This window comes from Pongo abelii, chromosome 20 (genome assembly GCF_028885655.2).
Source record: "Pongo abelii isolate AG06213 chromosome 20, NHGRI_mPonAbe1-v2.0_pri, whole genome shotgun sequence".
In the NCBI taxonomy this organism is placed as follows: domain Eukaryota; kingdom Metazoa; phylum Chordata; class Mammalia; order Primates; family Hominidae; genus Pongo; species Pongo abelii.
Window position 1 is genome coordinate 11,497,706 of NC_072005.2, and position 16,758 is coordinate 11,514,463.

Consider the following 16,758-nt stretch of genomic DNA (forward strand, 5'->3'; position numbering starts at 1 on the left):
GGTTTCACCATGTTGGCCAGAATGGTCTTGACCTCTTGACCTTGTGATCCGCTCATCTTGGCCTCCCAAAGTGAGCCTGGGATTACAGGCGTGAGCCACCACGCGTTGCCTAATTTTTGTAATTTTAGCAGAGACAGGGTTTCATCATGTTGGTCAGGCTGGTCTCGAACTCCTGCTCTCATGATCCGCCCACCTCGGCCTCCCAAAGTGCTGGGATTACAGGTGTGAGCCACCTCCCCCGGCCTCAGCTAATCTTTAATTATTATTTTTTTTTTGGTAGAAACAGGATCTCACTGTGTTACCCAGGCTGGTCTTGAACTTCTGGCCTCAAGCAATTCTCTCATCTCAGCCTCCCAAAATGCTGGGATTACAGGTGTGAGCCACCATGCCTGGCCTATTTTTATTTTATTGAAAGATGGAGTCTTGCTGTGTTGCCCAGGCTAGAATGCAGTTATTATTCACAGGTGCAATCATACTGCACTGCAGCCTCCAACCCCTGGATTCAAGCCATCCTCCCACCTCAGCCTCCCAAGTAGCTGGGACTACAGGCATGCACCACCACACCCAGCCACTCTTCCCATGCCTATGGAGCGTGGACCTAAGACACTAGCCCCTTCTCTTCCCAGCTACACTGGGCCCCCCAGGGACACTCAGGTCTTTAGTCATCAGCTCCCAAATGTCCCCAGTCTGCACCCCTGGTGGCACCTGCATTCAGGTGCCCCACATGAGGGTGTCAAGGGCACTTCATACACAGCATGGGTGCCTCCTGCTCCCACCCGCCTCCAATCTGCCCCAACTCACTAATGGCAACTCTGTCCTCCTAAGTGCTCATGTCCCCAGGTTCAGGTTGTTCTCGACACCTGTTCTTCACATGCACATCCAACCCACTGTAAATCCTGTAGGCTCCACCTTCCTCCTTATCCAGAATCCACACACTTCACCCCACTGCCACTGTCCCACCCTGGCCCAGCCTTCACTACTGATCACCTGGACCAGTGTAGCAGCCTCCACCCTGGTCCCCCTGCTCTCATCCACCACTGTCTGTTCCCCCTATAGCAGCCAGAGGGCGCCTGTGAACACCTGAGCCAGATCACATCCCCCACTCTGCTCAGAACCCTCTATGGCTCCCACCTTCCTCAGCAGAAAAGCCAAAGTCCTTTCCTTGGACCGCAAAACCCTGCACATTCTTCCCCATCACATCCTTGCCCTCATCTCCCCCTACTTTCTGCCCCAATTACTGTGTTCCAGCAACTTGAACTTCCCCCATTTTTCCCAAACACACCAGGCACATCTCAGCCTCAGGGCCCTGGCATTGCCTGTTCTCTCTGCCTGGAATGCTCTTCCTCCTCTTTCTTCGGGTCTCAGTTGAAACATCCTCCCTGTCGTCCTCCCCCCACCACCCCATTACTGTTTCTCAAAGCACTTCTCCCAACTAGGAATTAGACACATTTTAGCACTGTTATCTGAATCACATTTTTTTTTTTTGAGACGGAGTCTCGATCTGTTGCCCAGGCTGGAGTGCAGTGGCGCGATCTCGACTCACTGCAAGCTCCGCCTCCCGGGCTCACGCCATTCTCCTGCCTCAGCCTCCCAAGTAGCTGGAACTACAGGCACCCGCCAACATGCCCGGCTAATTTTTTCTATTTTTTGGTAGAGACGGGGTTTCACCATGTTAGGCAGGATGGCCTCAATCTCCTGACCTGGTGATCCGCCTGCCTTGGCCTCCCAAAGTGCTGGGATTACAGGCGTGAGCCACAGTGCCCGGCCCAAAATCACATTATTAATAATAGTCCAACCCAATAATGAAACTCTCTGCAGGTGTTTAAAAAAATGGTGGGTCAGGTGCAGTGGCTCATGCCTATAATCCCAGCGCTCTGGAAGTTCAAGGCGGGAGGATCAAGGGAGCCCAGGAGTTTGAGACCAGCCTGGACAATATAGCAAGACCCCCCCACCCCCCCGCCACAATCTCTAAAAAAAAAAAAAAAATTAGCTGGGTGTGGTGGCACACACCTGTGGTCCCAGCTACTCGGGAGGCTGAGGCTGGAGGATCACTTGAACCCAGGAGTTAGAGGCTGTAGTGAGCTATGATCACAGACACTGCACTCCAGCCTGGGCTACAGAGCAAGACCCTGTCTCTAAAAAAAAAAAGAGAAAAAGATGGACATGTATATTTATTTCCTAGAAATGGTGGTGAGTGGTGAGTATTGTAAAATGGGGACAGAAAAGTCTATTTACAAAGCAGGGAATATTGTGTGACCTTGTGTCATTGTGTATTTATCAATGTCCTGGAAGCATGGTAGGGAAGTCCACCTCTCAAATGCTCAGCGGGTGACCTGTCGCCAGGGTCTGGGGAAGAGGCTGGGGCGTGGTCATCAGCAATTCTCCCCCTTATGTCTGCCATATCTATTTTTCCTCCCTCCCTCCTTCCCTTCCTTCCTTTCCTCTTTCTTTTTCTTGTTAAGTGAGGTTTTTGTTTGTGGGTTTGTTTTGAGATGGGGTTTCGCTGTGTTGCCCAGGCTGGAGTACAGTGATGCAATCATGGTTCACCACAGCCTTGACCCCCGGGCTCCAGCAATCCTCCCACCTCGGCCTCCCAAAGTGCTGGGACTACAGGTGTGAGCCTTTGTGCCCAGCCTCTATTTTCTGTTTCTTCTAATTAACCTCTTGATAGGCAGGGTCATTGTCTTCTGGCTTTTGTTTGGGACAGTGCGTTGAGACAGTGAGTTGTGAGAGTGTACGCCTCTGTTAGAAATAACTAATTAAAGCTGGGCACGGTGGCTCACGCCTGTAATCCCAGCATTTTGCGAGGCTGAGGCAGGCAGATCACGAGGTCAGGAGATCGAGACCATCCTGGCTAACACGGTGAAACCCCGTCTCTACCAAAAATACAAAAAATTAGCCAGGCGTGGTGGTGGGCGCCTGTAGTCCCAGCTACTCAGGAGGTTGAGGCAGGAGAATGACGTGAACCCAGGAGGCGGAGCTTACAGTGAGCCGAGATCGCGCCACTGCACTCCAGCCTGGGCAACAGAGCGAGACTCCGTCTCAAAAAAAAGAGAAAGAAATAACTAATTTAAAAATGAACAAAAGAGATAAAGCAGTTTGAGAGTGAATGGTGGGGGGCAGGGTCTGATTAATGCAATTTTGTGCACCTGGGGTTCTCCAGAAAAAAAAGACAATCACATCAGCCACTGTCATGTCCATAATAGTGATTTTTAAAATCACAGCCATGCCAGGCACGGTGGCTCACGTCTGTAATCCCAGCACTTTGGGAGGCCGAGGTGGGCAGATCACTTGAGGTCAAGAGTTGGAGACCACCCTGGCCAACACGGTGAAACCCCATCTCTACTAAAAATGAAAAATTAGCCGGGCGTGGTGGTAGGCGCCTGTAATCCCAGCTACTCAGGAGGCTGAGGCAGGAGAATCACTTGAACCTGAGAGGCGGAATTGCAGTGAGCCAAGAGCGCTCCACTGTACTCCAGCCTGGGTAACAGAGCAAGATTCCATCTCAAAAAAAAAAAAAAAAATTAATTAATTAAGAAATAAATCATGTCCATGCTGGGCACCGTGGCTCACGCCTGTAATCCCAGCACTTTGGGAGGCTGAGGCGGGTGGATGATCTGAGGTCGGGAGTTCGAGAACAGCCTGACCAACATGCTGAAATCCCGTCTCTACTAAAAAAAATACAAAGATTAGCTGTGCGTGGTGGCCGGCGCCTGTAGTCCCAGCTACACGGGAGGCTGAGGCAGGAAAATTGCTTGAACCTGGGAGGCGGAGGTTGCAGTGAGCCGAGATCGCGCTACTGCATTGCAGCCCGGGTGACAGAGTGAGACTCCGTCTCAAAAAAAAAAAAAAGAAAGAAAGAAAGAAAGAAAGAAAGAAATCATGTCAATGTATTTGACGGTTTTCTCTTCTTTTTTTCTCTCCCATGGGGCTAGGAGCTGTGAGGGTACTTGCTGATAAATCAGATTTGGGTTGAGGGAGTAGATTTGGGGGTAAGATCGGGGGTGGGTATTGGAGGTCCAGCACCGTCTGAGACACAGAGGAGTTTTTCACAGGCCTTTTCCATCCGTCCATGACATGGGTTTCCCAAGGGCAAGGATGGACCAAACTCCACCCACACCCCACCCTGGGATGGGGCCTGGCCCGTGGCAGGCAGCTGGAGATATTTTGGGCAGCTGCCATAGCGCCCAGTCCGGACTGACCGCGCAACACCATCACACAGGCAAAAACACCCAGGGACAGACAGAAGGCCATGCAGTGCCGCCCCACTGCACAGCCTCAGAGATGAAACCAGCCAGAGGGTGCCACAGGCCACTGTCACATTCTCAGCAACGTTCAGGAGGGAGTCTCAGAGAATTACAGTGAAGGTGATAGAACCACATACCCATCACAGCGCAGCACAAGCACACAATGTCACACTCAATCCCTCAGAGCAGGGCACAGATAGACACACCCACACAACATCGCGGTGACACACAAACATCCTGCCAGAGCCAGACGCATCCCTGAGGCCCCACCAGGTCACAGCCGGAGTCACAGTGTCACATGCACCTGTCAAATAATAAGCACCTCATCCTGGGCCGGGTGCAGTGGCTCACGCCTGTAATCCCAGCACTTTGGGAGGCTGAGGTGGGTGGATAATGAGGTCAGGAGTTCAAGACCATCCTGACCAACATGGAGAAACCCCGTCTTTACTAAAAATACAAAATTAGCCAGGTGTGGTGGCGGGTGCCTATAATCCCAGCTACTCGGGAGGCTGAGGCAGGAGAATCGCTTGAGCCTGGGAGGCAGAGGTTGCAGTGAGCCAAGATCGCGCCATTGCAATCCAGCCTGGGTGAGAGAGGGAGACTCTGTCTCAAAAACAAAAACAAAAACACACAAAAAACCTTATCCTACAGACACATAGGAATCTACCCGAAGTCTTAAATACACAGATCCACTTGACAGCAGCCTCTCTCTCTCTCTCTCTCTCTCTCTCTCTATATATATATATATATATACATACATATATATACACATTTTTTTTTTTTTAGACAGGGTCTTGCTCTGTTGCCGAGGCTGGAGTGCAGTGGTGCAAACATGACTCACTGTAGCCTCGGCCGCCTCAGCTTAAGTGATCCTCCCCACTCAGCCTCCCAAGTAGTTGGGACTACAGGTGCAAGATGCTACGCCCAGCTAATTAAATTTTTTTTTTCTTAGGAACAGGGTTTTATCATGTTGCCCAGGTTGGTCTCAAACTCTTGGGCTCAAGTGATCCTCCTGCCTCGGCCTCCCAAAGTGCTGGGATTATAGGTGTGGGCCACTGTGCCTGGCCACAGCCACTCGCATAGACAGTGTCCCACAACCATTGTATCACAGCCAGAGCCACAGTGAGTCACGGGACACCTGGATCATAAACACTGTATCTCAGAACTCAAGATGACACACACACACACACACACACACCCCACACACACCACACACACCACACACACCACACACACACACCACACACACCACACACACACACCACACACACATACACCACACACACATCACACACACCACACACACATACACCACACACACATCACACACACCACACACACATACACCACACACACATCACACACACACATACACCACACACACACACACACACACTACACACATACACACCACACACACACACCACGCACACACATACACCACACACATCACACACACACATACACCACACACACACACCGCACACACCACACACACACACCACACATACCACACACATCACACATACACCACACACATACACCACACACATCACACACACCACACACACATCACACACACACACACCACACACACATACACACACCACACACACACCAGACCACACACACACCACACACACATCATACACACATACACCACACACACACACCACACAGACATCACACACACACTACACACATACACACCACACACACCACACACACACCACACACATCACACACACACATACACCACACACACACACCACACATACCACACACACATCACACACACACACCACACACACACATACACCACACACACATCACACACACACACCACACACACATACACACACCACACACATACGCTGCACACACATACACCACACACACACCAGACCACACACACCACACACATACACCACACACACATACACACACCACACACATACACACACCACACACATCACACATACACCACACACACACCACACACACATACACACCACACACACCACACACATACACACCACATACATACACACACCAAACACACCACACACATACACACAAACCACACACACACCACACATACACACACCCCACACACATACACATACACCACACACATACACACATACCACACACATACACATACACACTGCACACACACATACACACCACACACACATACACACCGCACACACATACACACACACCACACACATACACACCGCACACACACACACACCACACACATACACACCGCACACATACACCACACACATACACACATATACACACACACCACACACACATACACCACACATACACACACGCACACACACATGCATACACACATACACACATGCGTACACATACACACACACACGCACACACATACACACACGCACGCACACACACGCTGCATCTCAATGTCGCTGGGGTCTGGGGTCCTCATGCCCTGGGGCTTCTGGGTCTCACTGGCCATGAACGGACCCACTGGGTCACAACTTCACTCCCCCACCCCAATCCCCAACCCCCCACATCAGGAAAGGGAAGAGATTCCTGCACCTCTGTTCCCACGTTGAACTAGGGGCCAGATGGGCCACCCCCCCACCCTGGCTTCCTCCAGGGTCCGGGAGCAGATTTGCAGGGCGGAGCCCAAACACCCCTAGGCGAACACAGAGAGGGGGGTTTCCATGACGATTCCCCCCCAGGGAACCTGGGCTTGTAGGATCCCAGCTGCAGCTGCTGAGAAGGGAGGTCCTGGGGGAGGGGTGTTGCACAAAGTGGGGGATGGGCCGCCCATAATCCCGCCCTCCCAGACCCTAATTAGGCTCCAGATGGCAGATGGGCCCCCACCTCCATTTCCATGACAAAAGCAGGGAGGGGACTGCTCACAGGACCCTGGTCACTCGCCCTACAGGGCCTGGCTGACTCCCTGAGCCTCCAGAGATCGTGGAGCCGGTACTGTCCCCATTGACAGGTGAGGAAACTGAGGTTTAGAGAGGGAAAGCCATTGCCCCCACCCCAGCTGGGAAGCCTTGGAGGGGAGATTTGAGCCCCTCTGGGGATGAGTCCTGAAAGGCAGTGGACATGGATGTGTGGGGGCGAGTAGGTGGCAGTAGGGGGTTGGGGACAGTCAGTTGGGGTGGGTGGTCGTGGAGGGATTGGAGAAGGAGGCACCAACCTTGATGGTCTTCGTCTGTAATTTGAGGCCGTTGAGGGTGTTGATGGCTTTGTCTGCATCATTGGGGTCAGAATAGTTCACAAACCCGTAGCCAAGGCTCTGCCCTGTGGGCAGAACCAGAATGATGACCTTCCCACCCAGCCTTGACACCTGCCAGTGTCCCCCCTCAGGCCTGAGAGACTGTCCCCTCCCCACCAAGTTCACACCTTCCTGTTTCCAGATCACACCTTCGATGCTAGAGTCCCATCTGCCTCCATCGCTCCCGAGACCCTCACCTAGGGGGTACACCCATCTCCCCATCAGACCTCACATCCCTAGACCACCTCCTGCCTCGATTACCCCTGAGACACCTCAGCAAGGGTCCCACCTGCCCCCATCACCTCTGTATTTCTGAGGCTTCCACCTCTGTTCCCCCCTGCAACTCCAGCAGCCACACCTGTGATCTTGTCCCGAACCAACTTGCAGGACTCGATGTCGCCAATGCTGCCGAAGAGACTCTTGAACTCATCCTGGGTCATGTTCTGGGGCAGGTAGTTGACGATGAGGTTGGTCTTGCTGTCGTCAGTGGCTCCATTTGTACCAAGGAGTGGCCCGTTGGGCAGGGCCGGGCCGGCCGGGCCCCCCCCCACCTGAGACTCCATGGCCCCCAGTATCTGCTGGAGATAACAGGTCGCATCCGCTCACCGCCCAGTCCCCACACCAGGGGCCTGCAGGAATGAGTGGCTCGGTGGTGATGAATTAGCCATGTCTTATAGGGGCTTCGTCATGGGGAGGGGTCACTTTATTATTCTAATGATCGGAATAATGATGGGATTCCATATATTGGAATAAGCATTGGGGGGAAACAAAGCACCTGATGTTTTTACTGCAAGAAATCACTTATATGACTACTATATATGCAAACGGAGGCCTAAAATCAACCTGTGCATTTACAGAATAATAAACGCTTTCACACCAGAAACACTTTCACGTCGGGCGCAGTGGCTCACGCCCCTAATCTCAGCACTTTGGGAAGCCGAGGCGGGCAGATCACCTGAGGTCGGGTGTTCGAGACCAGCCGGACCAACATGGAGAAACCTCATCTCTACTAAAAATACAAAATTAGCCAGGCGTGGTGGCGCATGCCTGTAATCCCAGCTACTCGGGAGGCTGACGCAGGAGAATCGCTTGAACCTGGAAGGCAGAGGTTGTGGTGAGCCGAGATTGCGCCATTGTACTCCAGCCTGGGCAACAAGAGTGAAATTCCATCTCAAAAATAAAATAAAATAAATACTTTCGCTCTCAGAAAAGTAAATCTAACACTTTTAGTAGCTTTCTTTGTTTTTGTTGTTGTTTGTTAGTTAGTTGCTCTGTCACCCAGGCTGGAGTGCAGGGGTGCGATCTCGGCTTGCTGCAACCTCCGCCTCTTGGGTTCAAGCGATTCTCCTGCCTCAGCCTCCAGAGTAGCTAGGATTACAGGTGCATGCCACTATGCACAGCTAATTTTTATATTTTTAGTAGAGATGCGGTTTCAGCATGTTGGCCAGGCTAGTCTGGAACTCCTGACCTCAGGTGATCCACCCACCTCCGCCTCCCAGTGTGCTGGGATTACAGGCATGAACCACCGCGTCTGGCCCCATTTTTAGTAGCTTTTATTTTAGAAAAAGGGTCTCGCTCTGTCACCCAGGCTGGAGTGCAGTGGTGCCATCAAGTCTGACTGCATCTTCGACCTTCCAGGCTCAAGCAATCCTCCCACCTCAGCCTCCCAAGTAGCTGGAACTATAGGCGCATGCCACCATGTCCGGTTAATTTTAAAATTATTTGTAGAGATGGGGTCTCACTATGTGGCCCAGGCCGGTCTCAAACTCTTGGGCTCCAGTGATCCTCCCACCTTGGCCTCCCAAAGTGCTGGGATTACAGGTGTGAGCCATCACGCCTGGCCCTTTTAGTAGCTTTGAAGCCTCATAAGCCCTTCCCTAAACATATTTATTTGCCTGCTCCCACCAAAGGTAATTCCTATCCCAAATGTGCTAATTATGTCTTTTGCTTCATGCATAAGTTTCTTACTAGTCATTTACCTGCCTCCATCTCCCCTTGCCACCCCCAGTTTTCCCACTGAGCTATTTTGTTCTTTTGCTTTTATTGTATAACATAAAACATCTTCAAATAATAACAATTTTATTTTTTCGTCTTCATTCTATACCTGTTATCTATTTTTCTTGTCATTTCAGGGGCTACAGTGTGATAGTGGCTTCTTTATTCCTGATTTTTTTTTTTTTTAAGACAGAGTCTCCCTGTGTCACCCAGGCTGGGGTGCAATGGCACGATCTTGGCTCACTGCAACCTCTGCCGCCCAAGTTCATGCAATTCTCCTGCCTCAGCCTTCCAAGTAGCTGGGACTACAGGTTTCCACCACCACGCCCGGCAATTTTTTTTGTGTTTTTAGTAGAGACGGGGTTTCACTGTGTTGGCCAGGCTGGCTAGGCTGGTCTTGAAATCCTGACCTCGTGATCTGCCCGCCTCAGCCTGCCAAAGTGCTGGGATTACAGGCGTAAGCCACCACACCCGGCCCTTTATTCCTGATGTTAAGGGAGGTGCTTTAAACATTTTGCAGCTAAACATTATCTTTGCTATGGGTTTTTTTCTAGATGGCCTTTATCAGGTTAAGAACATTTTCTTTTATTCCTAGATCCTAAGACTTTTTAAAAAAAGGATGTTGAATTTTATTGACTTTTTTTACATCAACCGAAACCATTTTTTAGCTTTAATTAATTAATTAATTAATTTTTGAGACAAAGTCTCGCTCTGTTACCCAGGCTGAAGTGCAGTAGGGCAATCTTGGTTCACTGCAACCTCTGCCTTCCAGGCTCTAGCAATCCTCCCACGTCAGCCTCCCCAGTACCTGGGGCTACAGGTATGCGCCTCCAAGCCTGGTTATTTTTTTTTTCTTTGTATTTTTAGTAAAGACGGGGTTTTGGCATATTGCCCAGGCTGGTCTCGAACTCCTGGGCTCAAGCAATCCTCCTGCTTTGGCCTCCCATAGTGTTGGGATTACTGGCATGAGTCACCGCACACAGCCCATTTTTTGGCTTTAATACATTAATGTCATGAATTATGTTAATTGATTTTCTTCTTTTTTGCGGGGGGGGCGGGACGGAGTTTTGCTCTTGTTGCCCAGGCTGGAGTGCAATGGCGCAATCTCGTCTCCCCCCAAACTCCGCCTCCCAGGTTCAAGTGATTCTCCTGCCTTAGCCTCCTGAGTAGCTGGGAGTACAGGCATGCGCCACCATGCCCGGCTGATTTTGTATTTTTAGTACAGGCGGGGTTTCTCCATGTTGGTCACGCTGGTCTCGAACTCTTAACCTCAGGTGATCCACCCGCCTCAGCCTCCCAAAGTGCTGGGATTACAGGCGTGAGCCACCGTGCCCAGCCGTTAATTGATTTTCTAATATTAAGCCAATCTTGATGGGATAAACCAAACTTGGTCATGCATATTGTAGTTTTGTTTATATACATTGCTTGATTTAATTTGCTGAATTTTTTGGTGGTTTAGCATTTTTTTTACATATATGTTGAGGAGGACATGCTGTTTATTTAATTCACACAAAGACTCTAAAATGGTAGAAGTTGGCTGGGTACAGTGGCTCACGCCTGTAATTCCAGCACTTTGGGAGGCCAAGGTGGACGGATTGCTTGCACTCAGGAGCTCGAGACCAGCCTGGGCAACATGGCGAAACCCTGTCTCTGCTAAAAATTTAAAAACTAGCTGAATGTGATGTTGTGTGCCTGTAGCAAAGATACTTGGGAGGCTGAGGTGGGAGGATCACCTGAGGTCGGGAGGTCAAGGCTGCAGTAAACCGTAATCACACCACTGCACTCCTGCCTGGGTGACAGAGTGAGACCCTGTCTCAAAACTAAATAAATAAAGCTGGGGGCAGTGGCTCAAGCCTGTAATCCCAGCAGTTTGGGAGGCTGAGGCAGGAGGATCACTGGAGGTCAGGAGTTCAAGACTAGCCTGGCCACTATGGTGAAACCCCGTCTCTACTAAAAATACAACAATTAGCCAAGTGTGGTGGCACATGCCTGTAATCCCAGCTACTCGGGAGGCTGAGGCACAAGAATTGCTTGAACCTGGGAAGCGGAGGCTGTGGTGAGCTGAGATCGTGCCATTGCACTCCAGGCTAGGTGACAGAGCGAGACTCCATTTAAAAATAATAGTAATAAAATAAATAAATAAGGCCAGGCACGGTGGCTCACGCTCATAATCCTAGCACTTTGGGAGGCCGAGGCAGACAAATCACCTGAGGTCGGGAGTTCGAGACCAGCCCGACCAACATGGAGAAACCCCGTCGCTACTAGAAATACAAAAAAAAAAAAAAAAAAAAAAAATTAGCCGGGCGTGGTGGCGCATGTCTGTAATCCCAGCTACTCAGGAGCCTAAGGCAAGAGAATTGCTTGAACCTGGGAGGCGGAGGTTGCAGTTAGCCGAGATCCCGCCATTGCACTCCAGCCTGGGCAACAAGAGCGAAACTCCATCTCAAAATAAAATAAAATAAAATAAAATAATTAATTATTAAATGGTATAAGTTAATTTTGCTATGATAGATGGAGAATCTGAGGCTTAAGGATGTTAAGGAACGTGCTGAAGTCATATAGGCTATCTGCTGTGGCACTGGAAATGAAATGCAGACCCTCCGAATGTGAAGACCACTCTACAATTTTCTTTTCTTTTTTTAGAGACAGAGTCTTGCTCTGTTACCCAGGCTGGAGTGCAGTGGTGTGATCGTAGTTCACTGTAGCCTCAAACTCCCGGGTTCAAGCATTCTTCCTGCCTCAGTCTCCCAAGTAGCTAGGACTACAGGTGGGCGCCACCATGCCTGGCTAATTTTTAAAAATTTTTTTGGGCCAGACGCAGTGGCTCATGCCTGTAATCCCAGCACTTTGGGAGGCCAAGGTGGGTGGATCACGAGGTCAGAGTTTGAGACCAGCCTGGCCAATATGGTGAAATCCCGTCTCTACTAAAAATACAAAAATTAGCCGGGCATGGTGATGTGCGCCTGTAATCTCAGCTACTCAGGAGGCTGAGGCAGGAGAAATGCTTGAACCAGGGAGGTGGAGGTTGCAGTGAGCTGAGATTACATCATTGCACTCCAGCCTGGGCAACAGAGCAAGACTCCATCTCAAAAAAAAAATTTTTTTTTTTTTTGAGCCAGGCGCAGTGGCTCATGCCTGTAATCCCAGCACTTTGGGAGGCCGAGGCGGGTGGATCATGAAGTCAGGAGTTCGAGACCAGCCTGACCCACGTGGTGAAACCCCATCTCTACTAAAAATACAAAAATTAGTGGGGTGTGGTGACGCGCGCCTGTAATCCCAGCTACTCAGGAGGCTGAGGCAGGAGAATTGCTTGAACCTGGGAAGCGGAGTTTGCAGTGAGCCGAGATCGTGCCATTGCACTCCAGCCTGGGCGACACAGAGAGAATCTGTCTCAAAAAAAAAATTTTTTTTTGTAGAGATGGGGTGTCACTATGTTGCCCAGGCTGGTCTCAAACTCACAGCCTCAAGCAATCCTCATGCCTCAGGCTCACAAAGTGTTGGGATTACAGGCACGAGCCACTGAACCTGGCCCAATTTTCTTACTGTAACAGTCAACCAGGCTGGTACTGGCTCTGACAACTCACTATGCGTCTTTGGATATGCCTGCTAGGGCCTCTGTTTCACTTTGCTGAAAATTCAGAACAATTGGCAAGGGCTATATGAAGGGCTATGTAGAGGAGAATTTTAAAGCCACTTCAGAAATCAGCAGGAAACAGTGCTGGGATTTGACTGACCTTAACTGTCAGGGACATAAGAAGGTCAAGTAGCCAGCATTTCCTTACATCTTCTTCAGTGGCACAGTTGGCACATAGGTTTGCCCTCACTTGAAAACCTGAACTGGGCCAGGCGTGGTGGGTCACGGCTGTAATCCCAGCCAGCACTTTGGGAGGCTGAGGCGGGTGGATCATCTGAGGTCAGGAGTTTGAGACCAGCCTGGCTAACACAGCGAAACTGTCTCTACTAAAAATACAAAATTAGCCAGGTGTGGTAGTGGACGCCTGTAATCCGAGCTACTCAGGAAGCTGAGGCAGGAGAATTGCTTGAACCCGGGAGGCGGAGGTTGCAGTGAGCCAAGATCGTACCACTGCACTCCAGCCTGGGCAAGAGTAAGACTCCGTCTCAAAAACAAACCCACATACTGATTGGTAGTGTCTTCCTGGAGGAATGAATTAAGAAGAATTCAGAAACCACATTTAGGCCAGTCGTGCTGGCTCATGCCTGTAATCCCAGTACTTTGGGAGGCCGAGGTGGGAGGATTGGTTGAGCTCAGGAGTTCAAGCTCAGCCTGGGCAACACAGTGAGATCTTGTCTCTACAAGAAATCTTAAAATTAGCTAGTCATGGTGGCTTGCACCTGTGGTCCCAGGTACTCAGGATGGTGAGACAGGAGGATTGCTTGAGCCCAGGAGGTGGAGGTTGCAGTAAGCCATGATGGCACCACTGTACTCCAGCCTGGGCAACATAGTGAGACACTGTCGAACAAAAAAAAAGAAGAAGAGGGAGAGGGAGAGGGAGAGGGAGAAGAAGAAGAAGAAGAAGAAGCCGGGCGTGGTGGCTCATGCCTGTAATCTCAGCACTTTGGGAGACCAAGGGGGGTGGATTGCCAGAGGTCAGGAGTTTGAGACCATCCTGATCAAACATGGTGAAACCCCGTCTCTACTAAAAATACAAAAAGTAGCCAGGTGGGGTGGTGGGCACCTGTAATCCCAGCTATTTGGGAGGCTGAGGCGGGAGAATCGCTTGAATCTGGGAGGTGGAGATTGCAGTGAGCTGAGATCACACCACTGCACTCCAGCCTGGGTGACAGAGTGAGACTCTGTCTCAAAAAGAAAAGAAAAGAGGCAGGGCACGGTGGCTCACACCTGTAATCCCAGCACTTTGGGAGGCCGAGGCGGGCAGATCACGGGGTCAGGAGATCGAGACCATCCTGGCTAACCACGGCGAAACTCCGTCTTTACTAAAAATACAAAAAATTAGCCAGGCATGGTGGTGGGCACCTGTTGTCCCAGCTACTCCGGAGGCTGAGGCAGGGGAATGGTGTGAACCTGGGAGGCGGAGCTTGCAATGAGCTGAGATCACACCACTGCACTCCAGTCTGGGCGACAGAGTGAGACTCCCTCTCAAAAAAAGAAAAGAGAAAAGAAAAGAAAAAGGAAAAGAAATCACATACAGTTTTCAGTACGAAAGATCACTGTGATTGATTAGCAATGTCTGCTGTGGCCACACAACTAGAAACAGCCAGCAGGTACATATTATCTCAGCCATCCCTGACTCAAGCTCCAATATCTCAATTGTTCCCAAATATTGGCTACTACTGTGTGCCAGGCACTGTGCAAAGCACTCTACATGCAAGTTTTCTGTTCTTATTCACAACAATCCTAAAAAGAGAATTTTTCCTCCCCCACTTCACCCCCACTTAATACATGAGGAAACTGAGATATTTTAAAAATTGCCAAAGATCATGCAGCATATAAATGGTGGAACAGGGATTTGCATATGAGTTTTTCTGATCCAGAGTGTGCATTTCCAACTTCCACTGCCAACCAAGAACGGTGCCAGCTCTAACATTTCCCAGCTGTGTGTCCTCAGATAGACTACTTAGTGCTTCTGAGCCTCTGCTCCATTTTGCTGCAAACTCCAAATTATAGTCACACTGGCCTGGGGTAGGAGCTAAAGCCATATGCTGGAAAGCATCTGGAATTGGTTAGTTATGTCTGTCATGGGCATGATCATGGGAATTAAAAGCAGGCTTGTCACATCCATCATCCGTACCTCATAATACACCTACATTATTTATTATTATTATTAGAGACGGGGTCTCGCTCTGTCACCCAGACTGGGGTGCAGTGGTATGATCATGACTCATTTCAGCCTAAACCTCCGGGGCTGAAGTGATTCTTACACCTCAGCCTCCTGAGAAGCTGGGACTACAGGCATGTGCCATCATGCCTGGCTAATTTTCTTTATTTTTTGTAGAGATGGGATCTTGCTATGTTACCAGGCTGATCTCAAACTCCTGGCCTCAAGTGATCCTCCCACCTTAGTTTCCCAAAGTGCTAAGGATTCAGTTGTAGCCAGGCACGGTTGCTCACGTCTGTAATCCCAGCACTTTGGGAGGCCGAGGCAGGCAGATCACGAGGTCAGGAGTTCCAGACCAGCCTTGCCAACATGGTGAAACCCTGTCTCTACTAAAAATACAAAAAAATTAGCCGGGCGTACTGATGGGTGCCTCTAATTCCAGCTACTAGGGAGGCTGAGGCAGAATTGCTTGGGAAGCAGAGGTTGCAGTGAGTTGAGACCATGCCATTGCACTCCAGCATTGCACGCCAGCCTGGGTGACAGAGTGAGACTCTGTCTCAAAAAAAAAAAAAATAAATAAATAAAAATAAAGAATTCAGTTGTGAGCCACCATGCCTGGCCTATTATTCTTTTATTTAAAGATGGGGTCTCTCTATGTTGCCCAGCCTGGAGTGCAGTTATTATTCACAGGTGCAATCGTAGCGCACTGCAGCCTCCAACTCCTGGACTCAAGCAGTCCTCTCATCTCAGCCTCTCAAGTAGCTATGACTACAGGCATGTGCCATTGCATGGGGCAATACTGCTATTTTATTTTATTTTTTATTTTATTTTTTTGAGACGGAGTCTCACTCTGTCCCCCAGGCTGGAGTGCAGTGGAGCGATCTCGGCTCACTGCAAGCTCCGCCTCCCGGGTTCACACCATTCTCCTGCCTCAGCCTCCGGAGTAGCTGGAACTACAGGCGCCCACCACCACGCCTGGCTAATTTTTTGTATTTTTAGTAGAGACGGGGTTTCACCGTGTTAGCCAGGATGGTCTCAATCTCCTGACCTCGTGATCCGCCTGCCTCGGCCTCCCAAAGTGCTGGGACTACAGGCATGAGCCACTGCGCCCGGCCTAATACTGCTATTTTAATGAGCATTTCACTACACTGAGCATCTACTGTGTGCCAGGCACTGTGGGAAATACTTTGAGGCATATTTTCAGTTACTCTCCAAACAACCTTAAAAGACTGAGAACACATTCTCCATTTTACAGGTGACAAAAGTGAATTCAGAGACATATGAATAGGGAACTTCATTTCAGTCCTGGATCTGTTTGCAGAGCTGTTTTTGTTGCCCAGGCTGACCCTGAACTCTCAGGCTCAAGTGATTCTCTCACCTCAGCCTCCCCAGTAGCTAGGACTACAAGTGCAATACATCATGCACAGCTAATTTTTTATTT

The 16,758-nt window shown here is 50.0% G+C and overlaps 1 protein-coding gene across 3 annotated transcripts in view; it reads right to left on the reverse strand.

Moving 5' to 3' along the window:
• Positions 1-16,758, reverse strand: part of ELAVL3 (ELAV like RNA binding protein 3) — a 29,179-nt gene that overhangs the window by 6,845 nt on the left and 5,576 nt on the right. For 2 of the 3 annotated variants that reach the window (XM_024236876.3, XM_024236875.3), the window contains exons 2-3: positions 7,883-8,102; positions 7,447-7,550 (exon numbers count right to left, since the gene is read on the reverse strand). In XM_024236876.3, the coding sequence (XP_024092644.1) occupies positions 7,447-7,550; positions 7,883-8,102 (324 nt within the window). The remainder of the gene's footprint in view (positions 1-7,446; positions 7,551-7,882; positions 8,103-16,758) is intronic. The other variant, XM_054539751.2, reaches the window with a different exon arrangement.